General features: G+C 41.4%; 1 protein-coding gene across 6 annotated transcripts in view; it reads left to right on the forward strand.

Annotated features, from left to right (window-relative positions):
- Nucleotides 1-20,974, forward strand: part of GPAM (glycerol-3-phosphate acyltransferase, mitochondrial) — a 49,078-nt gene that overhangs the window by 5,535 nt on the left and 22,569 nt on the right. For 2 of the 6 annotated variants that reach the window (XM_071563682.1, XM_071563687.1), the window contains exons 1-4: nt 11,639-12,030; nt 13,407-13,537; nt 15,523-15,645; nt 18,367-18,440. In XM_071563682.1, the coding sequence (XP_071419783.1) occupies nt 13,436-13,537; nt 15,523-15,645; nt 18,367-18,440 (299 nt within the window). In that variant the 5' untranslated portion in view covers nt 11,639-12,030; nt 13,407-13,435. The other 4 variants (XM_071563683.1, XM_071563684.1, XM_071563686.1 and 1 more) reach the window with 4 other exon arrangements.

The following is a 20,974-nucleotide window of genomic DNA, read 5'->3' on the forward strand; positions in this document are numbered from 1 at the left end:
TCACAGCTAAAGAGCATTAAATGTGCATTGAAAGAAACTGCTATAAGTCATTTTGGCCATTGGTTCATATCCAATAAAACCTCCAAGATAGAATTCCTTGACTATTTTAACAGAAATGGTTGAGAAACACCTGGATACTTTGGGAATGGGGTTAGGTGTTGATTTATATAGAAAGAATTGATAAACACCTACTCATTGAGAGCATGTGAGGCTTGTGCAATGATCTGTTCTGCTTCAAACTTCTGACCTGGGGTAACATGTGTAATGAGTCCACCCTATTTGAGTGCTGTAAGAATAGCCATATGTCATATATTCTGGCATCACAGTAATGGGAGCTGTGTAAATACCTCGGCAGGATAGATAGAATAGCAGGGGACAGAGATCACTTCTGGCACTTCTCCTGGGTGCTTCCCCTCTACATATGAATCATGCCCTATGCAGGCAGATTTTATTTAGGTCCCTGTTCATGACCATATATTTGGCAGAACTGCTTGGCTATGGTAAGACTGGTTATTTTGTTGCATTTTTTGCATTAAAAAAAAAAAAGAAAATAGAATTAGAGTTGTCCAAACAGTGCAGGGTGGGAAATAAATGGTTGTCAGGTATCCTAGAATATAGCAATATGTGGAGCAGAGCAGCTTGAATTCTTTCAGAATCACTGTCTATTTTACAGTTACCTTTTTATGTGTTATTTTATTGTTATTTTTTTAATTGAGGATGAGACATCCGTGATTAAAAACAAATCAGTGGAATGATGTACCTCTTAGTTATAGCAATACAATTAGGATGTTTTAGATGTCAGACAATTCTGGAATAACCAGTACAAGGAGATATTTAAAGAAATTAAGAGACAAAGGTCAGAAGACAGTAAATAAATGCTTCATCACATTTCCCAGACTTTTCTGTACTCACAGATCCTTAATTTGTATGCAGAGGTGTTAACTGTGTATATAGAGATAAAATGGCAGTTTGCCAATAGGAGGCAAGGAATGAAACTAGCTTATATGACAATACACTAATTGCCAAACTGTAGGTGGTAGAAACCACATTGGAAACCTGTTTCATTAGGGAAATAATGATGTTCCTGGCCAACACAACCATAAGCATTTTGAAGCGTGGCTGAATTGGATGTAACTTGTAGCAAAATGCTACAAGGTTGAGGAAAACACCTTGTTCAAGAAAAGAATGACTTGATGATTAATCCCATTGACACTACTGTGGTCTAAAGGGCTTTGACAAATGCAGTGTAGTTTTAATTGGGGAATTGATACAAATATATTCTGGTAAATTGAATACAAACAAACAGGATTATTATTTTTTTTACCTGGGAATTTAAATGAGAGAAAAAGTATGTTATCAGTATTTATTTTTCTTTTTTTCACTCCCAGAAAACAAAATTAAACCTTAATCTGAATAATCACATATAGGATGTACTTTTTAAAGCTGCAATTTGACCTCATTCTCCACAAAGTCAGTTTTCATTTTGGGGCTCTCTCTCCCCCATGTTTATGTTCTCCCTCAGCAGCAGTAAACAATGCAATTCCTCACAAGCAGTAGGATATGAGTCTCTGAGTACAGCTCCACATACGTTTCTTCTAATGGCTCTGCTATTTTGCACAGCTCCTGCCCCACCCTCAGTAATTCCCTCCCACCCTTCTGCTGCCCTATGTTTGTACCAGTGTCACGCTTTTGGTGATGACTTACTTTTCAGGTGGATCATTTCCCCCATCCAGCTCACTGCACACCTCCCTCATGAGGGGTGCATTTTGACACTAGGCTATTTTAACCAAAAAATCCCAAAGGAAGGGTGTGTTTTCTTTCCGTTGAGAGAGGAGGGAAAATAAATGGAAAAGGGGAATCAGGAGGGGTCAGGTCTTTGGGTCTTAAACTTGGTCTTTGGGCTTTGCTGGGTAGGCTTTTCAGTGGCTGAATGCATTTATTTCAGTATTTCCAGGTGATTGTGTTTGGAGAGATGGAAGCCTAAAATAGAATAGTCAACAAGGTCAATAAAATGCCTCCTTAGACTAGTGGGTTAGGAGTTGGATAGGTGAGTTCCTCAGCTGTGAAAAAGGTAAAAAACAGCATTTCTGTCGCCCTGAACGCAGCCCAACTCCATCTGCCTTAGTCATTCAGTATTACTATTTTATTGCTGTTTGAATATATTTGATTCAAATGCGTTACCTCTTAATCCATTGTGAACATCTCAGTCAAGGAAGCAAACAATGCCACAGATTGAAAAAAGAAGCCCTGTGTCTTTTTCCAGGCCTGATCTTGTTTAAAATATTTGAGTGTTGCCTAAAGGTGTCATTTAGTTAAACTGTGATAAACTACAAATATTTCAAAAAGTATTTCTTTATGTCTTGTGCATCTTGGCTGAGGAAAAAAATCTGGTTTGTTATACTAGTAAAAATTTGGAGTAATTACAATTTCTGCTTCCTATGGGATCAGAATCTGTCTCATATAATACTTTATATAGCACTTTAACTTCTGCAATATGAAGTGGGGTCTTGGAATGCTCCTTTTAAAAAAAAAAAGAAATTTATCAAGAAACTACATCAACTTTTGAAAATATTCTGAAGGTAGTACAAAGGTAATTGGATATAATTTCTTGAATTTAAAACAGATACATCTATAGGCATGACTGCCTGAATTTAGACATATCCTGTAACCTAATTTAACACCTCAGATAAAAATATTGCCTGAATTAACAGTTTTCATTAAAGGACACTAATAAAATTTGTGCACTGAGAAATGGAGTGTATTCTTCACCTGTACTAAATTTGAGAAAGCAGCAGTCTCCTGGTGTCATGAAGAGGCACTCAGACATCAAACTCTAAGCATCTGAACAGCAAGTGAAAAATGGGATGACAGGAGGAGGGAGGCCCAAGTAACCTCAGTGCACAAAATATCTGTTTGCTAATGACCTGTTTGTTTTAGACCTAAAGTTTATTATTGCAGTCAGTAAAGATATGAGTTGAATTGCACACACATTTTGTGGCAGTGTTGGTCAATTTTTGTGTTAAAAGTTTTGAAGGATAAAAAGTTTACAATGAAATCCACTTTGTGAGGTAAGGTTACCAGCAACTGAAATACAGAGCATCTCTTGAAATAGATTTAGCAGAAAAAAATGTTTTCTGCAGGTAGAATTTGCTTTCTGGCACTGCTTTGATGATTACTCAAGATCCTGTCTGTGCCATGGATTTTCATCTGCCAGTGGTGTTTGCATTAAGTTGTGTAACTACTTAATGCCTGTTACGTAAGGATGCATAGATTGCAGCTCCATGAGGTATCCTGCACAAGCCACAACTGATAATGTAAGCGTGGTTTCAAAGGTTACTCTCAGTTGAATTAATTTTACATTAATTAAATCCTCGTGTATAAGTCCAATCATTGATTAAGGCAGAAACATACATTATAAGTTCAAATAGGACTCAGAAAGTGGGTAGCTATGGATCTCCTGTAATACAGTGTGCAAGTTTTGTGATATTCACACCAGTGTGATGCAGCTTTCCTGGTCAGGGTGGAAGATTTGCCATTGGCTTTGCTATGGTATGATTTTACCCTGAGGATCTCAGGCTATATGACCTAAAATACAAATAACACATAGATAGAGAAGACATCACAGGATCATATATCAACATTCACAAGAGGGTTTTTAATTTATTTTATAATACATTTACTGTTTCAGACCTTTTTTAAATTTCAATTAGACTAAGTCAGGATCTGTACTGAGGAAAAAGAGTTCAAAGATGTCTTGCATGTTGCACTAAATAGAGTTTAGGCTGGAATGGATGAAATGAAAAAGACTGGAGTTGAGAAAGGAATCTCAGTTTAGCAAAAATGAAACAAGTTTTTAAATCTGAATCAGAAGGATTACAGACACAGGTGCAATTTGAAATGTTGTTAGCTGTAACAACACTTATCTCCTTTCCTTCTCTAACATTAATTAAAAACCTTTCAAAGTGATTAATTTAGATTCCCATAGCAAACCCCACAAGTTAGATTGAAGGCATTTCTTCACTGGAGGGCTCCACCAGCACATATTTTTTTTCTAGTGTGCTCCTTTGAGTATGCACACCTTGCTTTCTATGGAGCCTCTTTAAATTTCGAATATCAACTGACCACAGGAATATCATACACATCTATGGTCAGGAAACATCTTGCCTAGAGTTCCCAGAATAACAGGAAAAGCAGACAAGCAAAGAGAGTGGATCATGCTACTGACCACAAAATTGCAAAATGGCATAGGGACTTTTTGTGCATTGTTCTGCTTCCAAATTTTCCAAGTACAAATGTGGTTGATTTTTTCTCTAAATCTGCCTGACCAGGGTTTTACGAGATTTAATGAGGCCCAGATTAGAAAATAAATTCAAAATATATTGGCACTCACTTTGAGGACAGATCAGAAGCAGATAAGATAGTGTGCTAGTGCTTGAAATATGAGTTAAAATATAGTAACCAAGATATTTTTAGCAACAAGTATTGCTTGTGTAAACAATCTATGAAATTTTGCTCCGTGTTTCATCATACTAGGTGGGATTACTGATGGTACCTCCTGGCCCATTCATGCTAATGATCTACCAGAGGGGTTTAAACTGCATGAAGAATTGTCAAAAATGTCAGGATGATGCCATGATGTAGGTTGGCCTTGGGGCTGATATTTGTCCCATAACCCTCTTGGAAGGCTGTTCCAGAAATTAGTTCTTGAGTGCATAGGAGCTTTCTCCAGTTTCCAATCTGGCTGGTGCTTCCCAACTGTTTTTTATTCATTAATCTAATCAGCACATTTTAAACTTGTGTCATGTAAGGAATACTAAATACTAACTGTCCACAAAAACATACTTGAGAAATGTCACAGGTGAAAACGCACAGAAAGTTCTGTTCTGAAAAAAGCTGGTGGGGAAACACAACTCAGCTTGATGGCGGAGCTCAGTTTGATTTCAGAGATGCTGCAGGAGCACAGACAGAAAACGAGAAGAGAACTTTTTGCAAGGAACAGCCTGAGGCAGATGCATGCCTGGTATATTCTGACCACTAAAGCAGATTTCTGAATGGACATTCAAAGTGCATTGGCCTGCTCATTAGTTTTTACATTTCACAACATAAACATAATAGTTATAATTTGACATTCATAGTTTATATTATCATAAATACAATTATAATTTTTACAAACTGGGAAAGGGATGAATTTAGGCTAGATATCAGGAAACAGTTGTTTTCTGATGATCATGTAATTCTCCTGAAGCAATGACTGGTCATGTGTGAAACACCAAGTTAGTAAAATGCTCTGTTATTTTTTAAAGGGGAAAGGAGAGAGCTGCAAAAAATATCAGCTCTTAAAAATATCACTCTCAAGGCCTCTGCCATTTCAGGTGAATATCCTGGAATAACTACACAATTTCATAGTTTAGGGTATAAAAATAAAAAGATTTGTGCTCTCATGAAGGTATAAGATGCTTGGGAAAGTATTAGGTTATGCTTCAAGCAGTGAAAACAAAACCCCTATGTAAGATTTTATCATGTTATGGGTTGAATATCTGTTATTTAGTAATGGTAAAAGTGTGCTTTAGCTGGATCATTTGGTATCATTTTGCTCAAATGATCACCCATAATTTTTGATATCTAGCACTGCATTACAATTGTTGGCTGGGTCTTAGGATTCAAATAAGGACATTTTTGTGCAGTTCCAGATGCAAGAGACACTTAAGTGGGAGTGGGAAAAATGCTTTTGTTTGGGAAACACACTGTGGGAAAATTGCTCAATGTGATTTGAATGTCAGAATTGGAATGTAACAAGTGATGCAGCCAGATTAGTGGAAAGAGAAGGCCAAGAGCTAAAAACTGCCTTTTGTCAGGGTTCTCGGTTAGTTTGAAACAAAATTTACTTTTTGTTGATTGTGTTCACAGATAAAATTTTAATACATAAAGTTAATTTTCTCTACATATGGTAAAGTCTGGACAACTTGTACTTTTTAGTGAGACAGACTTACAAAAAGGAAATATATCTAGACATCTATGGGGAGTTTTAGTTTCTGTATACTTTTTGCAAAGCCCAAATCAGCAAATCCATTTGGGCTGCTTGAGTAAACAGTGGGGCAGGGAGTGCCTTTTGAAGATGCCTCTCTGTTCATCTACAGAAGGGATAATCATGTAAGGGATTGGAAAATACTGGGAATGTAAAGCCTTCATTGGAATATATGGCAGTCTGCATCAGGATGATTGCATCAGATCAGAAAAGATGCCCAGACACTTTCCTAACTCTCTAAAGGTGTTTGCAAAAGACATCTCCAAAATTCTGAGAACATTTCCCAACCAGCAGGTCTTGTGTCTTTCATGTTAAAGGCATTAAGACTCTTCCAGTGTCCCACACATCAGTTGCAAATACTTGAAAATGAGGTGAGGGGTGGGACACCATGTGATTCAACACCTGCATCATGCAATCTGATGTGAAGATTCTTGTGCACTGATTGAAAGATCTGTCCGTGGTGCCAACTTTCCGTATCTACAGTGCTTTCAATTACAAGATGTGACAAGTCCTTTTAAACCCAACAGCTGCAGAGTACAGCAAACCTGAGCAGTGAAAACTGCCTCCTTTTGAGATACTGATGAAACACTTGCCTAGCACCTCCTATAAATTAAGGGTTGTGTTATTCTGAAGGATGAGTCACAGCAAATTTGGTAAGATCATGATTTTGTGATGTTTTTATGGGATGCCATTTTTTTCAAAACTGTCCATAATGCCCTTAGCTCTCAGATTTCTTTATTTCTGTTCCTTGGTTTCTTGTTTGGAGGGGTAGAGAGCAGTTCTGGATTCCTGGAGAGGGAACTAGATGAGAAGAAAGTCTTTGTCTTCTGCAGGGAAGTTGCCAACAAGTAGAAGTTCATTGAGCATGACATGAAATAGTCATTAGTGAAACTGGAAATAGATGCAAATGTAAAACTAGATTTATCCTTCACACAACCAGAGTCTCCCACACATACCGATTTTTTAATGGTTTACAAATGGATAATACTGTTGTTAATCCAACAGTATTTAAAGCCTATATACAGTAAATTAGTTGTTTCATCTGTTGTTTTTCTGAAAAAAATCAACTCTCAGATAAAATGCCAGCTTTGAAATGCCCTCAATAAAGAAAAGTGGAGATCTGAAATAACCACCCTAACAACATGTACCACTTGCTCCCAGCAGGCAGGGGGAAGCTTGCATTGTTATGGCAGATAATTGCACAAGTACCGAGTACGGGAGAATCGTGTTCCAGCTTCTGTCATTCAGTATCCCTAAATTGAAAATGCTGGCAAATTCCTTTGCATAGTTAGGATTTTCTGATTTATACAAGTATGTGTGTAATTTCTTGATGGATACATGGTGCTAAGTTTGGAAGTGTAAAAGTTGATTATACTGGTTTTAACCCAGTTAGTTATACTAGTTCTTTTGGTTGGAACAAAAGCCTTTTTCGTACTAATGTGAGAAACGAGTTCAAGGGAAAAGCTAGGGCTGAAATGCCCTTATCTTTTCAAAATTACGGAAACATAATATGCTATATTACATAGGAGAGAGTCACTGTACTTTTAGTAGATTCTGCATTTGTTTTCAAGATAAGAGAGATGAAATAGAAGTGAAAAAATAATTTGTTTTGAAAGGAGATATAAAATATAAACCATTTCTACATATAAACTTATCAGTTTATTTCGTGGTCACTTGCCACTCTCAGATGCTCTTAATATATTGTATTCAAAAAGTAATACTGCTGACACTGAGTTCTGCCACTGCCAAATTGCATATTTGTTATTGTTCATAGTCATGTGAGGTCGAGTTCGGTCATTGCAAACAAAGGACCTTTGTCTGGATCTTTACTCCCTCTTCGCAAAGTTTTTGGTTTCCTAACTTTTGTAGCACTCCCTGGCCTGAAAGTTTCTTTTTAAAGAGGATGCTGTGTACTCTTTTGTAAACATGTCTCCATTACTAAAAGTGACATCATGGGAATCTCTGGAAATGAGCTCGGAGAACAGACCCAGGGTAGAAGGGATAAAAGCAGTCCCTTTGTCCCTTCTCCCTCCTCCTCCCCACAGCATTGTCTAGCACACAGGTACTTTGTTGAACTCCGCTGGAAGCTTCATGAGGAATTTAAACATGGGAAGGACTAATCATTATTTTAGGAAAAAAGAGCCCTGCCAGCTTTCTCATCTGCAGGCTGCTATGCACAAATGTGGTCAGCAGCTTATTCACACACAGCCAGGGTTCTGCTCATTTGCCATCAGATGCAAATTACCTCCCTGGACTCACTGGCACAGTAAACACTTTGGTTTAAGAAGTTTAAATGGACAGAATTCAAAACTCAGGCATGCTCCCACTCCTATGGAGATCAGTGGCAAGCCTCCCATTGACTTCAATGGAAGCAGGATAGAGTCTCCCTTTTCTGGATGTGAAACCCAGCGGTATTTGAGCTTTTTGGAGCACATGCAGCTCTGAAAGTCTGTTCCTTTGAGGCATTCCAAAATTTTTCCCATTTGCTTGATTCCATGGGAACACAACATCACCACCAAGCTTTCAATACTGAAATGAAATTTTACTACTAAGCCTGGGGATTTGTACAAGTGTAAAAAAAAATCTTGCTAAGCTGCAATTCCCATTGGACTAATTCAGGATCTTTTTCAAATGAGTGACAAAATTATCTCCGGATTTATTTTACAATGAGCCAAGAATTTTCTAAGGTTAGAAAAACAAGGAAACTTCTCTATAATCATACCAGAAACATTTTTTTATTATTATGTAGAATCACTATGAGTAAAACTGCATCTATTTGTTGTTCTTTTCAAAACAATCTGGAGAGTAGCCTAAGCAGTTTTCTCATAAATGACACTAAAATCAAACTTTAGAGACTGCATAAAATTATGACAAAACCATAGAGGCTTTTCTTCTGATTTTTCTATTACTTATATATCATGAAAATAACTGGTTTATGACCAGAAGAAATATACCAGTGTAAAAGTATGCAAGAAAAAAACTTGTCCAAAACTCTAGATTCGTTACCATCTCTTATAATCAGTTTTCATGTAATCCAGCTTTGTAATCATCTCCAGTGTGATTTCTGAGATGAGTCAAGCTCTGACTTCCTCCTGTTGCACACAGAGAGACCCGTGCTGGAAGCAATGATCAGGATGTGGGCTGCAGCATTATATTGGAACTTTGACTACTTCTGATCTGCTCCTTATACAAACAGCGTTACAGCAATACATGATATAACACTTCATCTCACTTTTCTGAGTGGAGTTCAGAGCTTCCCCTTCTGATGCTTCCACACCTAGGTCAAACACCATGCAACTCTGAGTGTGAGATGTGGCCCTGCTGTGGGTCACAGAATAGAGACAGGTGTTTCCTTCTCTGGTCTGCACCAAGGCAATGAGATGCTTGTTGTGCCAGCAAAGCTGAGGATGTAATAACTGAGATCACAGATCTGACAGTAGCGCTGTGACCGTTAGTGAAACCCTTATGTACTTCCTTTCCATACTGACAGACTCCTAGCTCGGCTCTGATTAGTGAAGCAGCTACAAATCCTCTTAGCTGAAGCAGACCCACTGGAACACAAAATCTCCCCCCTCTTTCTCACCTGACCTTCAACAAATCACTTCAAGAAAAAGTTGATATCAAGTCAAAAGCTTTGTTATAAAGCTGGACAGTTATGGGCTTGTATTTCAAAGTGGCCACAGATTCTGGCTATCTTGTTCCTTTTCAAGACCAAAACCTGTAAGTGGGTGTTTGGCACAATTCACCAACTTTCCTTCAGAACCGAAAGAACTTTTTTAATCAATTTGAAATTCTTGCTCCAGATTATGAGAAAACTGGACAAAAACTTTAGTATGTGAATGTGCTCTAAGAATTAGAGATTTTTCTTTATACAAAATGTGATGCCCTACAAAACAGTGCTTTGCTATACACCAACACTGCACTGTTTATTATGCACAAATACAAACTTCATATGATTTACACATTTCACTCACTCACATCTTATTGTATTTTTTTTATTTGAAAAGTAGGTGTCTTGTATTTCAAATTTCACCTTGCAAAAAGTATCTTTTCTTGCTAGAGGAGGAAAATTCAGATTCAAAATCCCTTCTGAACCATAAAATGCAGAATGCTGGTTGTAAACTAGGAGCTCTAATATACTCCAGTGGAGGCACTGAGCTGTAGAGAGTAGGGCAATTCATGTGTGCATGTAGCAGCTGGGTTTTTGACTATCACATGCACTTTCTGTAATGCGTGAAAGGCATTTTAAATTCCTACTTCATGATTCTCCTTTGTAATATATCCAAAATGACATGTAGAAAGAAGACCTTAAGGAGAATACCTCCTTGGGTGACTTAAATTTGTAAGCAGAGTATAATTATTAGCATAAAATGATGTCTTGTATTTTGCCCCTTTATTCCTGTGTTGCACCGGTGTGAATTAACTGCAACACTCGGACATTTTAAAAAGAAATGCAGGCACTGGCCTTGCCGCTCGGCTGTAATTCAAGCCACAGAGAAACGGTCTTTAAATAGCCCAAGAATGCCAAAGCCAAAAGATACTCTCGCCTGTATTTGGTTATGTGCAGCAATCTCAATCAACATTTACTTTGCGCTCAGTAAAAGGCAACCTGGCACAGCCGCAAGGCCGGAGGGGCAAATCGATACCTGTCCCGAAATTTCTGCAATTGTTCTCAGCGGCAACTCCGAGCCACCGCAAACCGACTTAAAAAACCATTTCGCATCGCTTTCCCAGCGCTCCCTTGCTGCGGCAGCTCGGATTTGGGGCAACACCCGCCGTGAGTCGCCGCTCTCGCGGGGCAGGGTGGCAGCGGCTGTGGAGCGATGCCCCAAGCGGGGCCGGGCACGGCGGGCGGTGCGGGAGTACCGCGGCGGAGGGTGCCGATGGCAGAGGCACGGCGGGCGGTGCAGGGACACCCGGCGGGTGCGGGGGCAGCGGCGGGGCCGTGTAGGGCGCAGGGGCACCGCGGCGGGCGGTGCGGGGGCGCAGGGGCACGGCGGGCGGTGCGGGAGGGCAGGGGCACGGCGGGCGGTGCGGCGGCGGGGCCGTGCAGGGGCGCAGGGGCACCGCGGCGGGCGGTGCGGGGGCGCAGGGGCACCGCGGCGGGCGGTGCGGGGGCGCAGGGGCACCGCGGCGGGCGGTGCGGGGGCGCAGGGGCACGGCGGTGACCGGTGCGGGGGCGCAGGGGCACGGCGGTGACCGGTGCGGGGGCGCAGGGGCACGGCGGTGACCGGTGCGGGGGTGCAGGGGCACGGCGGCGTCGGGTGCGGGAGGGCAGAGGCACGGCGGACGGTGCAGGGGCACCGCGGCGAGGCCGTGCGGCCGGCGGGGCTCGGCTCCGGCGGGGAAGGGCGCTCAGGAAGTCGCGTCAGGCCCGGGGGCGGAGGTAGCGGCGAAGCCCGCGGTGCTGGGCCGGGGGCGGTGCGGGGCGGTGCGGATGGTGCGAGCGGGGCCGGTGGTGAAGAGCAGGACCGGGGCGGTGCGGAGCGGGCGGAGAGAGGCGGTGCTGCCCCCGGCGGCGGGGCGGGGCAGCGCGGCGGCTGCCGCGTGGCGGGAGGGGCGGTGCGGCCGCGGGGAGCGCGGAGGGGCCGAGCGGCGGTGCGGGAGGTGCGGACGGTGCGGAGGACAGAGGGGGGCCGAGCGGAGGCCGCGGGGAGCCCCGGCCGGGGCTGCGGGGTGCTGTGCCGGCGGTGGCCGGGAAGGTGCGGGGCGGCCCCGGGGCAGGCGCTGCGCACCCGCACCGCGCTCAGCGCCGCGGTTTTATTTATAGCAGGGCTAGGGAGCGGCGGGGCTGGAGGCTGGAGCGCTGTGGAGTCCTGCGGAGTCCTGCCGAACTGAGAGCCCTGCTGGAACCCCGCTGAGCCCAGAGCCGTTCGGGAGCCCCGCCGATCCCTGCCGTCCCTGCCGTCCCGGAGCGCGGTGCATCGCGCGGGATGGCGGTGCCCCGCAGCTGAGTGGCGCCGGTCCGCAGCGGAGAGCGGCGCGGGGTGCGGGGTGGCTCACAGGTATGTCTGCGGAGGCTGCTGCTGCTCACACAGGCTTTTAATTGCGTATTGTTTTTGGAACTTCGTCTTTTATGTGTGCCGGTGCAGCCAAGGTCACCTTGAGCACGAGGACGGCGCATTCCGCTCCCACCGTTCACGCTTTTTTTGGGTGTTTTTTGCGAGGGTTAGATGCTAGTTTGCCTGAGCAATAATTACAAAAGAAAGTCACTTTGACTATAAGAGCCAGCAAAGACAAAGGGATGGCTTCAGTACTTAGACTGTGCTAGGGTAAGTGTGTGCATGGCTGTGCTGGCTCAAACTCCAGTCTGTATTGAGAACTCTCTTAGTGGAGGTGTCACTGGATGGGTTTGTGGCAGCTTGGAGGGGGTACTAAGAAGGACAAAAACCTTGGACGAAGGTATTAGGCCTGGCTGTTGCAGATGTGAACATACAGAGTGGGATCAGTTTTATTCCTGATGGCTCATTGCTTGGCCAGGACAGAAGTTTCTTTGCAGTGACAGATGGAAGAGGAGGTATTGCCACATTACAGTTTCTCTAGGTGAAAACGTTGGGATTCTTATTTCAGTTGTTCTCCTTAACAGCAGTTTAATTTGTAGTCGTTTGAACAGGTACTGTACAAACACTAAGTTCTTCTAATATGTTTGACTTTCCTTTTTTCTTTGGCAAAGGGAGAATTACTTGCTGTGCTCATTATATGAACTATAAAAGCTCCATTTCAGAATAATGATGCAAGCTTACACTTCTTTACTGCTTTTTAATCCCACAACCCTGTAATGTCACTTATGTCAGCTGCGTGTTCAGTTTTAGGGGTGTGCTTTTTTATAGAACACTCCTTCTCCAAGGAGTTTGCAAACTGGTTTGACTACAGCTAGACCAGACACATAAAATATACGGTGAGACAGCATTGGGAGAGAACATTAATGACATTTTTGTAGGTCATAGGTATCCTTGAGAAGCAAATCATGAAAGAGTGAGGTCATGGAGTGCAAGAGAATAGTAAACCTGTGAAAGTGGCTGAAATGTGTATCCTTGTGGCTGCATAGTTTAAACCATGCAGTGAAGAACAGTGGAAAGTTATAAAGGGTCTGTAGTGACCTGTAATGGGAAGAAGAGCAGGGAGAGAGAAGCATGCTGGAAGCTGATTGGTGTGCTGTGTTTATAAGTCAAATATGCTGGGTTTTTTTAGCATATCAAAGTTATGATGATTTTTAGCTGAAATGAAACTTCTTTAGAAGTGAACTCTGAAGGATGAAAAAAATACCAGTTCGCTTATTTATTACTAGACACCCATCACTGAAATTACATGTCAGTTTCTCTGTGTGTGTGTATATATATATCTATACACACACACACACAGGTATGTTACTATTTTGCAGTTTCTGATCTTCAGTTCAACTCCTGTGTCATGGATGAAACTGCTTTGTCCCTTGGAACAATAGATGTTTCCTATTTGTCTGCCTCAGCAGACTGCAGCATCAGTAGATGTAAGCATTCCAGTGAAGAATGGGTAAGTAAAAATTGTCATTGTTACTGTCCATATTTATCTTATTATTTCTTCAGGTTGAAGGTGGGCATTTTTATTCTTGTGAAGAACCTCTCATGCATGATACAGTTTGGTTTTAATGTAGCTTGATATGTAAGGAGGAACCAGCAGTTCTGTGCCAAAGACTAATGTTGCTAGAAAAGAAAAACCCTATCAAACCCTACTGATAGTCTTAAAACCTTCTGGTGTGATGTTGCTGATCATTATACATAGCAGTAAATGTACAGAATCCCATTCTGGTGTAGCCCAAAGTCACACAGTAAGTCAAATAATAAGCTTGTTGTTCCTACGTGATGTGGTTTAAAAGGTACAGGTGAAAAGGAGCATGAAGTGGAAGATGCAGTGTCATGTAGCCATTGAAGCTGGTGCTTTTCATGCAATACAGGAGGCAGAAAAAATTGGTGGATATAAATAAGGAACCTATTAAAAGTCTGTGTCCTCTGTTGAGTGAGTCTTGGGACTTGGAGGAGACCAAGGGGTCAGTGAGCAGAGCAGGCTGGGTGGAGCCAGAAGAGCCACAAGGGGACTGGGCTGGTGCCGGTTGTTTTAGCAGTATAGGTCAGGAGGAATTAGCCATGGATTTGGAGAGGAGGAGTTTGAACTTGATACAGCAGAAGAATTGGAGACATGGTCAGAGTTGAGGGAAAAGACGGATGTCCTGGCAGCTGGGTTTTCTATCTAGCTGGAACTAAGTGACATCAGACAGCCAGCTGCAGTAACTAAGAGATCTGTGAGAAAGTGGGATAAGGGCAGGCAAGACAAAAAGTATAGGGAACAGGTTTTCTAACAAAGTACTGGTGAGTTCAGTCAGGGGTTGGAGGCAAGCAGAAGGAGGACACTATTGTTACACGGTCAGTTTAATTTGGAGTTAGCATTACAGAGGGTGAGAGAGGAGGGATTATAGCAGGCTTAGCATCTTTATGCTTGTTTGTTTCAGGTTGAAGATTTAGCTTTGAAATATTTGCCAATTCATGACTCTTGCAAAATGTGATATTTGCACAATTTAGTTTTTAGGCATCTACAGCATTGCTTTTGACTTCTTGGTTGTTTCTCACTAGGCTGAGTATGTATTTGTGCTTTCTACCTCTGATGCTGGTTTAAGGTCTTGGTTGTACCCTGCTGCTCTTCCACTTAAATGTGCTATTTTAAACATTGTGGGTTTGATTTGGTTTATATCTGTAACTTTCCTTTTAATACTGGAAGAAACTGCTCTTTTAATAAAATGTATGGTTTAGAAATGGCAATCCAGTGCTCATTCTCAGGCAAGCAGTAATTCAGCAGACTTCAGTGGGAAGAATCAATGTCTTTGAAAATAGACTAAACTACAATTTTTACATTATGTGCTAACATAGAGAAAGGGTTCTGTGAATACATCTTCAGATTTTTTGGTTCTGTAATCTTCAGATAAGACAGTGTAACACTGGAGAAGGCACAGGTGTTCCTTACCACATGAAAAAAAAAGGTGCCTACAGCGTCCACAGAGTTCATGTTTTGGATGCATTGAGTCTTCTTGCACTTTTACAGATGTGATGTTCAATTGAAGCTTAAAATACATTGCTTAAATTACAAGCACATTCACTTTATTAAGAATATAGCTTACTATTAATTTCTTTCACTTTTCTCAACTGGCAGTTTCCTTGATGTTTCCTAATTAGAGTTACTATTTCTTTTAAAATTTTGTGTATCGGCACGTGCTGCAGTGCTTAGATGCATCAGTACAACTCTGAGATTTTGCTTTTCTTTTTTAAAGCCACATCATCTAGAGATAATATAGTTTATTTTAGAAAATCTTGGAAAAATTTGTGCTTTCTGTAATCGAAGGCTAATTATGTGTGTGTGTATGTGTGTGTGTGTGTGTGTGTTTGGCAACTCTTCTTACTCGAACTTTTCCCATACAGAGTAAAACTTAACACTTCTACATATTTATGCAGTAATGTTTTGTTGTGCAGGGAGAGTGTAACTCTCGTCCCACTCTCTTCCGATCTGCCACTTTAAAATGGAAGGAGGCTCTGCTGAGCAGGAAAAGGCCATTTGTGGGACGATGTTGCTATGTATGCACTCCCCAGAGCCGGGTAAGCAGATTATGAACTGGATTATGTTTGACAATAATGCATAGTTGCAGCATAATGAAGTTGCAGTACTTTCCTTACTTTCAGAATTTAGGTCACAATGTTTTTACTTCATAAAGTTTTTCACTGTTGTTTGTGGTTATATTCTCTTTGTCATGGAATTAATGGTTGACACAGACCTGTTGTGACACTTAATCTCCCACCTTTCAGTGTGAACATACTCCTTTCACAAAACTCTCCAGCTCCTCAGGATTATCATTATGAAATGATATGGAAAAACTACCAGTTTTCTACACCTGGCTGATTTCTTGCTTCTCTGCCCAGCCTGGAAACAAGGAGTGCCAGTTGCAATAGTGGGGATATTTGTCTGCTGGGAACAGTGTCAAGATGGTGGCTCTAGAGAGGTTGCACAAGCTGATTTAAAATGTAAACTGTATTGAACTGCATTGGGCATGCTTTCTGTAAGCTGAAGATGCAAAATGCTGATAAATGGCATACTATAGTTTGCAATCAGCTCCTAATGTAATTTGACTGTGTGTACACCCCAGGCTTTAAATTGCACTGTTACACCTGCATTGAGCTCCATTATTGGCTGCAGTAGAGTGGAAATTTGCTTATCCGTTTGACCAAGGGGAAGTTATTTCACTCAATTCCTCTGCCAGAACAGAAAATTCCAGCAATGATATACCAGTGTGACGTAGGAATCCAAATGTACTGTGAAGGCTACATAAGATACAGGCAACAAAACAAGCAACTAGATAAGCTGAGGCTACTTCTAACAGACAAGTCAAGTGTTTTGAGATCTGAAAAGGTGTGTATAAATCCTTCAACTTAGGGCTTTAGACATTTAGTAATTAGCCTGCTAGTGATTAGGATGTTCCTCTCAAGCTGGGAATCACACTTTAAAAATAAAATCTTGTTGTATATTTTGTCCGTTTAATAAGAGACTAATTAACTATCCTGAGATCCCACTTAAGAAAGGAGCATGACCTATTAAGCCCTTTATTGCCTTCTGCTGTAAGGAGAAAGTACCATCCTTGCACAGACAGTAACAGATCCTCAGTAGACTGCAGATATTTTTTTTTGAGCTGCCTTTTTCATTATTTCTTAAGGAAAAGGAACGAATGAGTGAGATTTCCTTAAGTGTGTTGGCCAAACTAACAGCTTGCCAGTGTCTCACTGAGAGTGGAGGTCTTGAGTCTCCCTCTCATTTTCCTTCCTGCTCCTCTGGGGACTGATCAGGTCCATGAACTTGACTTGTTAAGGGGTGTGATGAATGCTGGAGGTGCTGTAAGTTAAGAGGTGAGGGATAGTGTTCAGTAGGGAAGGGGAGGATGCGGTGGTGGGAGCTGGACTTCTTGCACTAGTAGAAAGATTCTGTATCAGTTGATCTCACAGAACCACATCCTCTGCCTGACAGAGGACTGGGGAAGAGTTAAATAAGGAAAAGCTAAAGTGTGACATTCTAGCTGGAGGATGAGTTTCACAGAGGAAGATTACAGCCTAATGATACTGGGATGGACTTGAGCCTTCAGTGGTACTTAACTTTGTTGCTGATTTTTTTGGGAGATGAAGAACAAGTAATTTCTCTTCTCTTTGCTGGAACATTTAATGAACTTTTAAGATCCATGAAAAATCACCAGTGAATGGTCAAAGAAATTGGCAATACCTTGAAGTTTCCTCTTAAGATCTTAAAGCAACAGCTGGTTGATCGTATGTACAGCACAATTCTGCTTTAGCAGGAGGCAGAAGACTCTGCTCCCACTGTAGCACATAATTTCTACCTGATTTGCAAATGATGTAGGACACTTGCATGTTTTAATTTGTGGAAAATGGTGTGTCCTAAACAAAATACAAACAAATCACACTTGTCTGACTCCCATTGCAGAATTGGCGGTGAGGCTGTTCTGCAGCTCTGCTGTTGCTGGTAACCATCTTTATCCTTCAGTGTCCTGTTTTTGTCTTCTTTGTCATGTGCAGTTCCAGTAGTTTTAGCTGTAGTTCACTGCTGGCATGGTACCAGTTTTCTTTCTACCCAGATAATACATAATTATAAATCAGCCTCTTGGTCAAGGTATTTCCTTGGAATATGAAAGATTAAAGGTTAGGCCTTCCTGCCAAAGAATATTTGTTTATCCAAAGGAGAACTTCTCCTAAACTCACCCCAGTTAATAGCTTGGTATGTGGAATTTGCAACAAGGATCTGGAAGACTGGATTGAGTTTGTTGTTCAGGCAGAGCAGGAATGTGGAGTTTTGCCACCTAACCATGGATGGATATCCTGGCCCTTGGGCTGTTGTTACACGATGCCTGATCTGCTGGCAAACTGGATGTCACAGGCTGAGTGTCAAATGCTTGTGGTTACACTAATGCTGAATGTGGCTTAATAAAGTTCTGTCTCAAAGATGAATCATGACCAGTCACGGTGTATATTGTATCAGAATACAGTAAGATATTGTGGCTTGAAGAATACAGCCAATAGGACCATACAGTAAAACCTAGAAAATACTTTGAAAGTATTGGAGTTTGGAATAGTGACTTAAATTTCATTTTCATTTTGGAACTGTTTGTGTGTACTGTATGAGCTGGTTCAGCACTTCTCTGGTTTGTTTTTTTAATAGTTCAAATGAAAACCATTGCATTATGAATGTTACGATGAATGTTACGAAGACACAGCTATTCTTATGTAATGAAATAATTCACCAATCTTTTCTTGGTTTTACAGGATAACTTCTTCAATTCTAGTATTCCTTCTTTGGGTCTACGTAATGTCATATATATCAATGAAACACATACAAGGTAATTTACCAAGTCTTTCTTTTGCTTTTAAAATTCAGTGTGCTCTGATTTTATGACAGAGAAATTTCTAGAATAGTCCGGACTGAGTGAATATTTATTGTGGTCCTAAAATGCAGAAATTGGTGCTGACTTTAGGAATGTAATGTACTTGTTAAATCTGGTTGTGTGTATTTGGGAGCGGGGCAAAGTCCTTTGGGGCTATAGGTAAGAAGTTTAAGGGTCAAACCTCTTTCACAAAAAACAGAGCACCTCTAGATCCTCTCTCCTTTTGTGCAAACAGCAGCATCTGTGTCTTAATGCTGAGAGGAGCCAATTTATAGAAAGACTTCAGGCTGCATTTGAATTTACTGAGCAGACCTGGCTCACAATTTGTGTTGACTATTACCACTAATGGCAATTAAATCTGAATATGTCTTGTGAGACTTTCTCTGCCTCAGTGGCAAAGCACATCTCCTGAAAAATGGCATATATAACCTAAAAAAGGTGATGTATCTTTACCCGATTGGAAGTGTGTCTTCTGTTCTGGGATGGAGATACTGGAATTACACACAAATATTCTGTTCTTTGGAAAGTTAATAATGCTTGCTAAGTTTTTTACAGTAATCATTTGCATAAGCAGGTCCTGCAGTGTTTGTCATGGAGTCAGAGCAAACAAAAAGAGGGTCCTGCAGCCTGAAAGAAACGAGCCAAAGTGTCTGAGTGGAAGAAAGGCAGTATTGTGCTGTGCTTGAGAGGGAGGAAGCTAATGTTAGAGGCTGTTCTTTATTAAATTTGACTTAATTACGTTTTTTAGGAGTTGAGCTTATAGTTTAGAATACAGAAAAATAACAGAAACAGTGTTTCATTTTAACTGTTTTTTAATTAGTTTCAGAAGTCTAATGCTTGAATCGTTTTGAATGGTTAAAATTACATAAATTGGAAGTCTAAGTGGAACAAATAGGAGTTAATGAATTATTCAGAATTAAATATCTTTAGCTCAGAATGTCATTCTAGTATGAAAATTGACAGTTTTAATGAAGTTCTGAGGTCTCATGGGTTACATAGTGAGTTTCCTGGCCTTTGAAAGCAAGAGGGATTCTCTTTAACTGCTGGAGAACTGTAACTGTGTTGAGTTGTTACCTCAGCCTCTGACTGAGGTGTGACTGTCAATTTTATAATGTATCTTGACTGGATCCGTTCTGTGTGTTTTTTGTCTTCTCTTATTGCTACATGATCAGGAGCCAGATTTTTCTAGTTAAACTGCATCATGTCTGAGCTGTACCATGAACGTAGGAGCCTCTATACTTTGAGAGATCCCTGCAATAGCTGGATGCTGGTGTGATGATGTGTTCATAGTTACCAAAATCATTGTCAGAGAGAAGCATATCCTTATCTCTACTTTCTAGAGAAATGAGTAAGGCTCTCAAACTCCAAAGAAAAGGGGAAAAGGAAAAAAGCAGTTAAAGCAGAGTTACCAGTCTACTTCTCTGACAGCATGAATGGCAAAATTCTTTGTCCTTTGAGATAGTGTGAATATTTATGCAAACATGATGTGTCAGACTGTGCCGGTGGCTTGTGCATGTGCACTCCTCTTCAAGTGGCCTGTGAGCTCAGGTGGTTTGGCCTTTGCAGTGTAGAAGTTCCTTCTCATCTTTCCTAGCTGTTTTTAACACATGTATAAATTTACTGAAATGTGGTAGGGAGGTTTAACAGCCCAGATCAGTAACTGAAGTGATGACAAGGAGTGAGACCTTGGTAGCATTCCAGCATGGAAACCACCCACAGTGCAGTTTGGGCCACTCGCTGGAGCGCCAGCCATGCATTGCAACAGCAGACCTCAGCACAGGGGGTTTACACAATATCCAGTGCTCTGGTCTTAGCACTGGCCAGAATTTAATTTTTCACCCACCATTAGTTCTGCCCCATCACATCAGCTCTGCTGTTCGGGGTTCCCAGCTGTTTGTTTAGTGGGGAGACCAGATAAGTGTGGTTTGTCCAGTCCTGGCCTGGTGAGTGAGGGAGGTGTGATTAGAAAAGTACTAATGAATATTTGCTGCTGGGGACTGAATTTTTAGCCCTTTTGTGATGTTTGATGTTCAAAATAGAGTTTTCTCGGGTAGATTGCTACTTATGTGATCTAGAGAGTAGAGGGCAGGGTTAATTTCAAAAGAAGAGACTCTCTGCATAAGATAAGTTGCTTTAAACATTTTAATTTTTACAGATTTACTGATTATTCAGTGGTCCTACTCCTTCTAAAACTTTGCAAGGAGAAGGTATGTAGGAGGCATATACGACTGGATGTTTAAAAACACTGAGAAGGAAGAAAAGATTGCTAAAATCTGTTTTTGGTTTTGGTGGCTAATAGAAACGTATTACCAAAAGTGTCTGTGAGAGTTTGCTCTGTGCTTACGTGAGCCCCTTTCCCAAGAGGACCTGGAGTTCCTTGAAGAAGCTGACAAACCTCTTAGCTGGGCATTTACTTTCCTCAGTGGAAAGTCACCAAACTGGAAATCACCACTACCTGTTCTCTGGACCTCGCTGAGCTGGGCAGTCGG

The sequence above is a fragment of the Pithys albifrons genome, chromosome 9 (genome assembly GCF_047495875.1).
Source record: "Pithys albifrons albifrons isolate INPA30051 chromosome 9, PitAlb_v1, whole genome shotgun sequence".
Taxonomy (NCBI): domain Eukaryota; kingdom Metazoa; phylum Chordata; class Aves; order Passeriformes; family Thamnophilidae; genus Pithys; species Pithys albifrons.